This window comes from Monodon monoceros, unplaced genomic scaffold (assembly GCF_005190385.1).
Source record: "Monodon monoceros isolate NGI ecotype Baffin Bay Population unplaced genomic scaffold, NGI_Narwhal_1 Super_Scaffold_18, whole genome shotgun sequence".
In the NCBI taxonomy this organism is placed as follows: Eukaryota; Metazoa; Chordata; class Mammalia; order Artiodactyla; family Monodontidae; genus Monodon; species Monodon monoceros.
Genome location: NW_021703774.1, coordinates 71241687 through 71253040, shown reverse-complemented (window position 1 = coordinate 71253040; position 11354 = coordinate 71241687). Strand labels below are relative to the sequence as shown.

The 11354-nt window shown below is 52.7% G+C and overlaps 1 protein-coding gene across 1 annotated transcript; it reads right to left on the bottom strand.

Moving 5' to 3' along the window:
• Positions 1-244: 244 nt before the first annotated feature.
• On the bottom strand, positions 245-752 carry S100A8 (S100 calcium binding protein A8). Its single transcript, XM_029230574.1, has 2 exons — positions 595-752; positions 245-444 (listed from the first exon to the last, which is right to left on the bottom strand). The coding sequence occupies exons 1-2, from the start codon at positions 733-735 to the stop codon at positions 316-318; spliced, it is 270 nt and encodes an 89-aa protein (XP_029086407.1). The 5' UTR covers positions 736-752; the 3' UTR covers positions 245-315.
• Between the last annotated feature and the right edge of the window lie 10602 nt (positions 753-11354).

Here is an 11354-nt window from a genome sequence, read left to right as displayed (position 1 = left end):
GGACTCTGTAGAATCCTTAAGTCAATGGAACCCATGACTCAGGACCGTGGGGCTGGAAGAGCCTTGAGAATCATTTAGGGAGAACACGGGGAAGAACGGAGACAAGCAGTAAGCACACAGGGCTCGTGAGAGATGGAGAGTGGAGGCAAGAGAGGTTTGTTTTTCTTCCTTGGGTTTTCCAACCCTCCCTCCAGCCCCCAGGAGCCTCATTCCACAAGAGAAAAGCAAGAAACCAAGAGAGGCCTGAGGTATCAATTACTTTATTACTCTGAGGGGACAAGTCCAGGGGACCAGACCCAGGGCTCTATAGCTCTGTTATTCTTTGTGAATGTCTTCATGGGCTGCCAGGCCCACCTTTATTACCAGTGAGAGGAACTCCTGGAAGTTAAGTGCACCATCCTCATTGATGTCCAACTCTTTGAACCAGGTGCCTACATCCTTTTTCTGTGAAGATTGGAGAGAAAGAAGCCAGAGTGTAAAGATCTCAGGGAACCTGAGGCGTGGCTGTCTGCACAGGGCAATGCCAGGGACCAGTGACCAAGGGCGTCATCAGAGCCGAGCAGAGAACCCCGACCACACCCAGCCCCTCCTCACCGTCATAAACTTAGGACACTCCGTCTCTAACAATTTCTTCAAGTCATCCCTATAGATGGCGTGGTAATTCCCTTTCACCAGGGAGTACTTGTGGTAGACCTCAATGAGGGAGTTCATGGCAGTCTCCAGGTCCGTCAGCATAGTGCCCAAGGATTTGCCCTACCTGGAAGACAGAGCACACGGGCAACCCCGACATGGGGAGGGTGCCTAGGGGGACACTCTGAAGGCTCATACTCCAAGGGATGGCTCTGTCCTGGATGGCACCATCCAGATAACTAAACCCAGCATAGGGCTATGGCTATGATGGGAAGTGGGGGACGACGTGGATGAGGATGTGGAAGGAAGCAGGGTATATATACACACACACACAATTACTGCCAGCTCTCCCCATGCCCCCAGCCGCTTCCCAGGAAGGGCCCAGCTTGGGAATCAAACGTGCCCTCACCCAAAAATACTAGAGCACCCGGCTCCTTCTTCAGCCCTGGCTCACGCTTCTCTTCCGGGAGCCCTGGACTCAGTCCAGACCTCCCCGAGCTTTCTCTCCCCTCCTCAGAGAAGGCTGTTGCACTCCTCAGCCCCCCCCCAGGGGAAGCCCAAAGTGTGGGACAGACTGGGGCAGTTCCACTTACCAGGCCTCCCCAAAACAGAGTTGACAAAAATATGCAGGGCTGAGTGTCGGCTCCCTTTTATAGCAACGAGGCTTGGCCAGCTGCCCAGGACCTCAGACCACTCAGAGGCAGCTGCTCCCTTCGAGGATTGCTACAGCCTCTGGTTTCCCAACAAGGTGAGTGGGGCAATCACTGCACAGAATGAAAAGTTCTGATGCGGAGCTTGGAGCGGCGTGTGGGGAGCACAGGAAAGGTAGAAGGAGGAAGGTTTTTGCCAGGCAGGGATGCACAGCAGGAGAAATCAGGAAGACGGCATGGTGAGGACTCCTCTTGTAAGCTGCTAGCAACCCCTGGCTTGGTCAACCAGGATGCCCACTTCTGAGTCCTTCCCACGGTTGCTGTGGCTGTTCCCGTGGCTAGTGGCCAGTCTGTGCATCTCTGAAATGGAACTGAAGTTGAGTGCATCATTTTGAGTGCATGAGTATAAGCTCATTCCTCCATAGCTTTCATCACATTCTCAAAAGGGTCCTAAGGCCCCTAAAAGGTTAAGAACACTTGTCATGGCTGCTGGATTTTAGTAATGAAAGGTGGAGTATTTCTACTGTTGTTTTGTGTGTGGCCGGACTTGGTGGGGACGTGTGCTGCTAAGGCCTAAATCAATTTCTCTGCTGCTGCCCCTACCCCTTCACAACGCTTCTGTTCTGTGAAGCTGGGGGTGCACTGTGCCCCAGGAGACGGATGCTGGCTTGGGGTCCCTCTGTATGCATGAGGCACTGAGCCTCTGCATGAACAGCAGGGACCCTTCAACCCTCTCTGGGATGATTGTGTGCCTCTGACCCCAGGAGCCTGGGCTGAGGAGGAACCAGACCATGAGGGGTGGGGGTGGGAGAAGGAGGGCATCTTTGGAGAAGGCAGAAGTGCTTCGTGCCCAAGAGGAGAAGAGGAGGTGGCCAATTCCCCCCGGATTTCAGGAGGACCAAGTCCCTCTCCCACCCAACAAAATGCCACTCAGATGAACTGGTTTCCAACACTGAAGATTTGTGGTGCATTTCTCTTGCTACAAAGCCCTTCAGACTCACATAACCTATTAATATACTCAGAACATGCCTATCAGGAAGGCGGGGCAGAGCCCACTCAGTCTACACACACAGAAGTCAAGCCCCCAGGAAGGTGACGTGGTTCCTCCAGAGTTTCCCAGTGCAGATGTGTCAAAGCCCAGACCGGATCCCAGAGCATCAGGCTCCCAGAGTGTGATCTGACAAGAACATGACTCTGCTGAGAAAACTCCTCCCCTCTCTCCTTCCTTCATGCAGTCAACAAATATTTACCCTATGCTCCCCCAAGGCCTAGGCCATCACCGCCTCCTAGGGGAAGTAGATAGGATTAGCCTCTCTCTCCATGTTTCTACAGCCCTTTGGGCTCCATTTTGTCATTAACTTTATAGCTGTGTGACCTAGGGCTAATTACTTACCCTCTCTGTGCTTTAGTTACATCAATTATTAAGTAGAGATTAAAAATAGAGTCTACCCTCAGCTTACAGAATAGGAGAGAATATTTGCAAATCATATATCTGAGAAGGGATTAATATCCAGAAAGCCTACAACTCAACTCCAAAAAAAACAAACAACTCAACTGAAAACTGGGCAAATGTCTTGAATAGACATTTCTCCAAAGGAGACATACAAATGACCCAGAATCACAGGAAAAGATGCTCCACCTCACTAATCATTAGGGAAGGCAAATCAAAACCACAATGAGATACCACCTCACACCCATTAGAATGTCTGCTGTCAACAAAGACAGAAAATAACAAGTGTTGAAAAGGATGTGGAGAAATTGGAACCCTTGTGTACTGCTGGTGGGAATGTAAAATAGTGCAACCACTGTGGAAAAAAGTATGGTGGTTCCTCAAAAAATTAAAAACAGAATTACCATATGATCCAGCAATTCCACTTCTGGGTATATACCCAAAATAATTGAAAGCAATCTCAAAAAGATATTTGTACACCCATGTTCACAGAGGCATTATTCACAATAGCCAAAATGTGGAAGCAACCCAAGCGTCCATCCACAGATGAATGGATAAATAAGTGTGGTATATGCATGCAATGGAATATTATTCAGCCTTTAAAAAGGAAAGAAATCCTGACACATGATACAACATAGGTGAACCTTGAGGACATTATGCTAAGTGAAATAAGACAGACACAAAAAGACAAATACTGTATGATTCCACTTATATGAGGTACCTGGAGTAGTCAAACTCATAGAGACAGAAAGTAGAATGGTGATTGCCAGGGTCTAGGAGGAGGGGGAGGGCGGGAGTTATTGTTTATTGGGTGCAGAGTTTCAGTTGCGAGATGATGAGAGCTCTGGAGATTGGATGCACAACAACGTGAATACACTTAACACAACTGAACTGGACACTTAGAAATGGTTACAATGGTAAATTCTATGTTATTTGTATATTATCACAATTTAAAATATTTTAAAATTCGAAACGCTTCCACCTAAAAAAAAATAAAATCTACCTGATAGTGTTGTTGTGAGGATTAATAATAGATGAAAAATATTTATGATTTGTGGGCTTTTATTAATTTGCATTATGTTTTAATTAAAGTTTACACACACACACACACACACACACAAAATGTGTGAAGTGCTCAAAGCAGCGCATAGTAAGCAAGCACTGTGTGAGTGTACAGCGTGATTACTGCTCTGTAAATGTATCTGATTCCCAGCTGGGCTGTGAACCTTCGAGGACCCAGACTGGCTCATCCACCTCTGCCTCCCTGGGACCCAGCACAGTGCCTGGCATATACTATAACAGCAACAACAATCAATAAGAACAAATAGCAAAATAATAGCTAGTATTTACTGGGTTCTTACCATACACCAGGAATCATTGCAAGTGCTTTACTTACATCAGACCATTTAATCCTCACAGTAATCCTATGAGTTATGTTCTATCATAATTCCCACTTTACAGAAGAGGAAGCTGAGGCCCACAGAGATACAACATTTGGTGCATCAGAGGACTTAGGCAGCTTATGACCCGCTGTGACAGCATCTACTTTCTGCACCTGCCTGGAATGTCTCTTTGCCATTAAAGTCGTCCTCATCCTTCCTGCCCCAGCCCAGGCACCATCTGCTCTCATCCATCCCTGACTCTCCTTCCCCCACTCTTATCAACACGGAGTTAATTCTTCTCTCCTCCATGCTACCAAACCCTTCTGCATCACAGCATTTGCCCTGCTGTATTAGGGTTCATCTGTTTATTGCCTGTCTTTTCTTTAGGTCTGGGAGCCCCTTTAGAGCAGAAACCACATCACATCCCGGGGCCTGGTGCCTACTAGGGGCTCAGTTAATACTTACTGAGGGGATAAGTGAATGCAAAATTGAACATTGATCTAGCCCTTACCCAATGCAAAAATTCCCTTTGTCATACCCAGCCACTTTAAGTGGTTTTTGGAACAAGACAGGATATAGACCCATCAACCAAATGCAGTCTACCTTCCTTGGCTAGTCAACCTCTTGACAGGAAAATAGGGCTGTTTCTGACATCTAATATGACAAGTTTTCAGCCAATGATCAAGCAGTTGGTGCATACCTATTATTTGCCAGGCCCCTTCTATATGACCTGGCACAATACCATCTTACCCCAAATAGCGCATCATATTTTCAAAGTGTTTTTACATCCACTAACTCTTTTGATAACCCTGTGAAATGGACATCACAGGTACAATTATCCCTATGTGACAGATGAGAAAACTGAGGCACGGGGAGTCACCTAAGGTCCTCTGGGCATGCATTCTGCTTTGTGTTGGTGCTTAGGTGCCAAAAAGCACACTTTAGAACAACAGGGTCACTTTTTCTGAGATTCTATTTCGGCTTTGTTCACTAGCCCGGCATGGAGCTCACGCTGACCTCTTTCAAGGGGGTTGATGGTGAGGTTGATGAAGATGATGTTTTTCCCAGACCCCGGACCCCTTGGGAGATGCCTGCCTTGAAGCAACTCCCCTGAGAATGTCCCTGTGGAGACAGCTTTCTTCATCCAGAAAGGAAGGAAAACAAAGCCCCAGGTCCAGCAAGGGAGACATGAGCCATGACCCCCTCCAGCCTCATGTGCTTGTCCATGGAGCCTGCTGACCAGCGAGGCTATGAAATGCTGCCCCCAGAGATGCTCCCCCTGGACAGGCAGCCTTGGGGGCCTCGAGGAGAGCAGGACCAGGCTGAGCTGACCTGGCAGGAGAGGGTGTCAGGAATTGGGTAAGCACATGGGGGAAAAGGCAGCTCCTGTAATCAGACTGACAGACATGGGGCAACCACGGGGAGCGGAACCGAGTCCTGTTTACAAGAAACAGCTCAGTCCCAGCTGCGTGTCCCAATACCAGGCTCTTGCCCGCGGCTAAGGAAATGTGGAGAGAGCCCGCAGCGTCGGTGGAGAAACCCTCCGGGGAGGGGCAGGAGGAATGGGCTGAGCCGCCCCTTCATACCCAAAGCCTGTAGAACACAACACATTTCAGGTGAGACAGGCAGGGAAGACCCGCCTGGGCCTGGGGCAAGGCTGTCCTGAGTCACCAGGCCAACTGTCTCCAAGTCTCTGGACGTGACTAAGCGACCTGCAGGAGGCAACACAGACCTGGGTCATGGGATTCCAATCAGCAGGCACCATCCCTGCATCACTCCCTCCCTGAGCACGCTCTGTGTGACAATGCCGGGCCCTGTGCGGGACACGGAGACGAGAGGACGTGGTGCCTGTCTTGGCGGAGGACACAGACAGCAACACACCTCCATGCAGCAGGACAGGCACCTCCACAGAGGAAGTCCAGATGGAAATGGGGGAGGGGGGCTGCTGACTTTTAAAAGGCGAGCACTGGGGATTGGCAAGCGTGGACGGGCATCCATGGCAGGCCTGCTTCCAAGCTCCACTGATCAGGAACAAAGGTCCCTGGCTCAGCCTGCAGGGCACTGCTCCCCATGTTTGGTTCACAGACCCAGTTGGCAAAGGGAACCAAGTCCCTTAGATGACACCCCCAATCACCTGCACAGGGGAGCAACACAGATGATTATCCATTATTCCTCTAAAACTCATCGTTTCTATCACAGTGCGCTCAGGACGTGGGTCCTCAGACCATCCTCAGAGAATAAACCTGCCAAGAAGGACCCAGCAGGGCCTAAAGGCAGAGGAGACCTCCCCAAGAGACTCTGCATCAGATTCGTGGGCTCCCAGGGAGAGACAAAAACAAACAACGCAGAAACAGGGCAGGGGAAGGTCTCAGCAGGGAGGGATCAGGGAGTCACAAATAGCCCAGATTCAGAAAAACGCCCGCATCCCTCATCATTTTTTTCTTAGTAAAAACCAGACCAAACCCTCCTCTTCTCCAGGAAGCCTTCCCTGATTGACAGTCACCCACGTCCCACTCCACTCTTCCCTTTGAAAGGCTGCATTGCTGGCTTTGCCCTTGACCCCATCTCTAACTCATAGTGGGAAAAATCCACCTCACAATCTCCCCTCCCAGACTGGCCCGGACCTACCACCTGATGTCAGTTACCAGTGTCATCTTCCCCTCCCTGTCCTGGCCCCTTCCCAGGCCCAGGCTGCTCTGCCTTTGTTGGGACTCTCTTTTGAAGTTGGAAGAACTTCTGCCCTCCTAACTCATATTCAGTCATGTGTGAGTAGTGAATGACTGATCAGAACATCACTGGTGAGGCCTGGCTTCCTTGTCAAGGACCCAGCTCCCCAAGAGAAGAGACTACTTGCTCTCAGACTGAAAGCTGAGGGCAGCGGCTCTGTCTCTCCGCTCAGACAGGGGCTCCTGGGGGCAGGGGCTGTCTCTCACCCAAAACGGATGATCCTCAAAGTAGGACCAAACCTCCTCTTTCTGGACCTGGAGCAGATGCCCAGAACCAGGAACTCAACAACATCCCAAAATGTTTACAAAGTTGCTTTATTCTCTTCCTTCACAGCTGTCCTTACCACAGACACACACGGCAGAGCTGTCCCTTCAGCTGCCCGTAGCCAGGTCGCACCTGCTCCCCAGCTGGCCCCTGTGGGGAGGCTGCCTTTGCTCCCCTTGATAGAGTCTGTGCTGGGCGCTGTGCCGGGCGCACAGCTGCTGGTGCTACTGCCGATGGTAGTCCTTCGGCAGCTTGCCCAAGCGGTAGAGGAACCCCTCAAAGCAGATCTGGTAGTCCTTGTTCTTGTCTGCCACCCAGAACAACTCCGTGATGGAGTACGGCTCCTTCCGGCCCTGAGGGGTGGGCAGAGGGTCAACCACGCACCCAGGCATCGCCCCACAGCAATGGCCAGGCCCTCCGCTGCCTGCCGGTGGGAGGACAGGGTGGGGGACTGTGGCCTGGCCCTGCCTGGAGGGGGCTTGCAGGACATAGCTCCTCACTCAAACAGTCAGTGGCCAGGACAGCCTATGCGGCAGAATCCGGCCAAAGAGGCAGCGGCATGGTGGGTACCTCAGCTAACTGGACCTGGGGCTGCATGGGAGACAGAGGGTGTGGGCAGGGCTCCATTTGCTGGCTGACTGCACACCCCACAACACAATCCACATTCGTCCACCATCGGGGGCTGTTTAAGCCTGTCTCCCCTGCAGGGACAGCCCAGCCCAGGGGCTTCGGGGTGGAGAGCTGTGCCCACCTCCTCCACACTGGGAGCTCCCAGGGCAGAGCCCACCGCCCCTCATGTCTGCGTCTCCAGCACTGCTGCAGGGCCAGCACCAGGCGGGGTCACATGTCTGCATGCTGTGGCACCGGCCCAGGAACTGTTTATGACATTGGGCCCATGTCACCTATGGAAGGGGTAGATCAAGGGAAAGGCCAGAGCCGTGGGCCCCGGAGCTGGCCAGGATGTCCCAGAGGAGGTGGCCCTCAGGGCTGAGAACTGGGGATGGTGTAGGGAGGAAAGGAGCATTTGAAGTGGAAGGGACAGCCAGGGGTCAGAGGGCAGATGACGACAAGGTGGAGCGCTTGGCAGTGTGGGTGAGGCAGCTTTCAACAGGATTTGGCTGATGGGCATGGGAAAGCCGGCGTGACGTTCTCAGAAAGCTTCCAGGAAGGACGTCGCTGCAGCCGTAAGCAGCTGTGGGCCTGGGGGCGACCTTCATCCTCATGGCAGGTCTACCCCTCCAACTTCCCCACTGCCCCACCATCTACTTCTTATAATCTTATCTCCTCTGCAAAGCTGGTTGACCCGGGAAACTGGAGGCCTACAGCCTTGGGCAGGCTCACCCCGGCTTCCCTCATCTCAGCCCCCTGCCCAGGCTGCTATGTCTGCCCTGTGAGCCCCCGAGTGCAGGGTCTGAGGGTCCTTGCCCAGCCCCACAACATAAACAACTGGCCCTGGAAAGAAAAAGGTCTCCCTAGAAACAGGGACTAAACAGTCACCCTAGCCCCCACCTTAGTGATCCTCATGGCTACACTCCAATAAACTGAGGGCAAGTCTGCCTCCTCTGATGTGTTCCAAAGGCAGTCAGGGGACACAAGAAGTGACCAGAGGAGGTGCCTCTCCTGGAGTGCAGGGCCTTGAGTCCGGCATGACCTGAAGTCCTCTGGACATAACAGTCCAGAGGCCCCGCCGGGGCTGGGCACCAAGGGCCGAGGGCAGCACCCCACAGACACTCCACCGGCCTTGCAGTCCCCAAGGAGCCCAGTAATCATGGGGCTGGGCCTGATGACAGAGATGCACCGGCCTGCGGAGGGTGGTTGAGCCCAGCCTGGGTTCCGGGGGAATGGGGGGAGCGGCTTGTGCAGACCCCAGGAGAAGGGGCTGGGGTTCAAAGGGCAGTCCTGGGGCCAGGCGCTGATTGAACTGGCCTGTGGGCAGAGGGAAGATTTAGGACCCGTTCTCGCCAGAAGCAGGTCAGGCAGAAGAATAAACAGGTTTGGGGTTAGGACTAAGTTTCAGGCAGGAAGTTTCAGGACAGGGAAAGACAGAAAATAAGGCTGGGCTGGGCCATGTTCCCCCCACCGCAGATCCTGCCCTCCACCCTTCCTCAAACCCCCTCCCCTAGGTGGAAATGCTCTTGGGACACAGCTGTACCTGCACTCGCACCACTCACTTCCAACCCCACAACCAACCCCCTACTTCATCCCCACCCAACCTCAGACCCCACACACCAAGGTCTCCACGAAGCGGGGCACGTTGTCCATGAGTAGGGCCTTCAACTCCTCCAGGGACAGGGTCTCCAAGTCCCCCTCCCGGGCCGCATACTGGTGGTAGCAGTGGATGATTTGGAAGAGGAATTCTTCCACTGGCGTGTCTGTCATGGTGGCTGGGCCTGGGCCCAGCACAGGGGCAGCTCCGGAGATGCAGCGGGGGAGCAGCAGGGGACAGTGGAGAATCTTGGGGAGAGCACAGCACAGCAGGCCACACTGAGGCCAGGCCACAGCAGGTGGGCACTTCCTCCAAGAATCCTCTGCCCAACCTGTCTCAGGCGCCCTCCCTGCCCTCCATCTGACCCCTTGCAAACTTGGCTCAGAGTCCCCGCCCTGCAGGAAACTTTGCCGTGAACTCTTAGGACAGGGCTCTGTCCCTTCCCTGAGACGGGAGTCTTCCAGGGGACAGGAGCTGTGTTCTCCACCCCACAACCCTGCCCTCAGCTTAGGAGTCCCCGAAATCAAGAATGAGAAAAAACTAGACTCTTCGAAGCAAGATGGTGTTTTCCAGTGGAAATATTTTTAAACCTCTTGAGAAGGCAAGGTCTCCACTACCATAGACTATTTTGTACCACAAACAGAATATTGAAATAATTACACCATCCCAAAGCCCAGGCCTGCTCAAATGTTGTTTTCCTTTCTTGGTTGAATACAGACTGCACAGGGATCCCCATGTTTCTCCTACCCCTGCCGTGACCCTCTCTGAAGGAGTCTGTGTGCCATCTGCATGGCCCCGCGGCCTCCCATAGCTTCTGTGCGCTGAGGCTGTTCAGTGCCCAGTGGCGGGGGCAGGCGGGGGCACTGCAGCCTCTCCCATCCCCCTGAAGCCCCATCCCGGTGTTCTGCACAGGTGAGGGACACATGCCCTGAACCCCCCACTCCCCACTTCTTTTGGAGATGAGATCCCTGTTTTCGGAAGGCAGGGCTGTCCTGTCGGGTCAGCTGTCCTCCTTGGATTCTGGGCAGATAAGACTCAGGACAACTGGTTCCAACTCTTACAGAGCCAGCCAGGCACTGGGAGAAGCCCCTTATATACAACATCCCATGTAATCCTCACAATGACCTTGTAAGGGAGGCATCATTCCCTCATTTTCCTGAGGAGGAAATGAAATCCAGAGAGGTTAAGTAAATTTCCCCAAATCACACAAATGACCACCTCCAGCTAGATTCAACCAATGCCTTTGGGAATAACCCCAAAGACATGCTTATAATTTGGGGCCCTTAACCCCTTCGGAGCCACAGTTATGCTGTTGGGACATCCATCTACAAAGCACACATTCTCCAAAATGGGTAAGCAGCCCCTCTCTGCTTTCCTGGACCTGTGCAGACCCAACACAGCCCAGCTCACCCCTACAGCTCTCTTGGACAGGGTGCTGACCTCAGTCACTGCTGGGCTGAGGCTGCTGCGAATCCACCGTCCCAATCTGTGTTTTATGCTAGAGATTCCCCTGTGCTCGGGAAGGAGGCAGTTGTGGGAGCACAGGCTCCACCGCCCAGTCCCGCATCCTGCCCATCCATGGTGCCTCCAATTATGGCAGCCAGTGCTGTGACTCTTCGCAGGTTCCTGGCAGCATGACTGAGTCTAAATTGCAACCCTGAGATGCCATCACGTGACACTTGCCTCCTACAATTAACTCAGTCAGTTTCAGGGACCCACCTGCCCTTAGCGCCTGGCCTGAAACATCTCAGATCCACAGAAGATCTTGTTATCCATCTTCCTGCCTCAGAGTTCATCATCCCAGCTCCAGGGCTTGGGTGGAGTCAGACACACAACTTAAATACAGCTTCCTGGGATGTCTTCCCCCAATTAGCGAACCCCCAGACTCCACAGTCATGAAGCACATTCACTCATCCAACAAATATTTCTCGAGCACCTGGCCCTCTCTAGGCAATAAGAGTAAGACATGGGGCCCGCTCACAGGACGGGGATGCGTGGAGGGGACAGAGTCACACACCGGCAAGAAGCACTGTGAACACTACTAA

What these genes read in the sequence shown, in the direction of transcription:
- S100A8 (XM_029230574.1), bottom strand. Translation starts at nt 735, where the DNA reads ATGCTGACGGACCTGGAGACTGCCATGAACTCCCTCATTGAGGTCTAC. An exon ending in AGTGTCCTAAGTTTATGACG is followed by an intron (nt 445 to 594) that starts GTGAGGAGGGGC and finishes CAATCTTCACAG; the next exon opens with AAAAAGGATGTAGGCACCTG.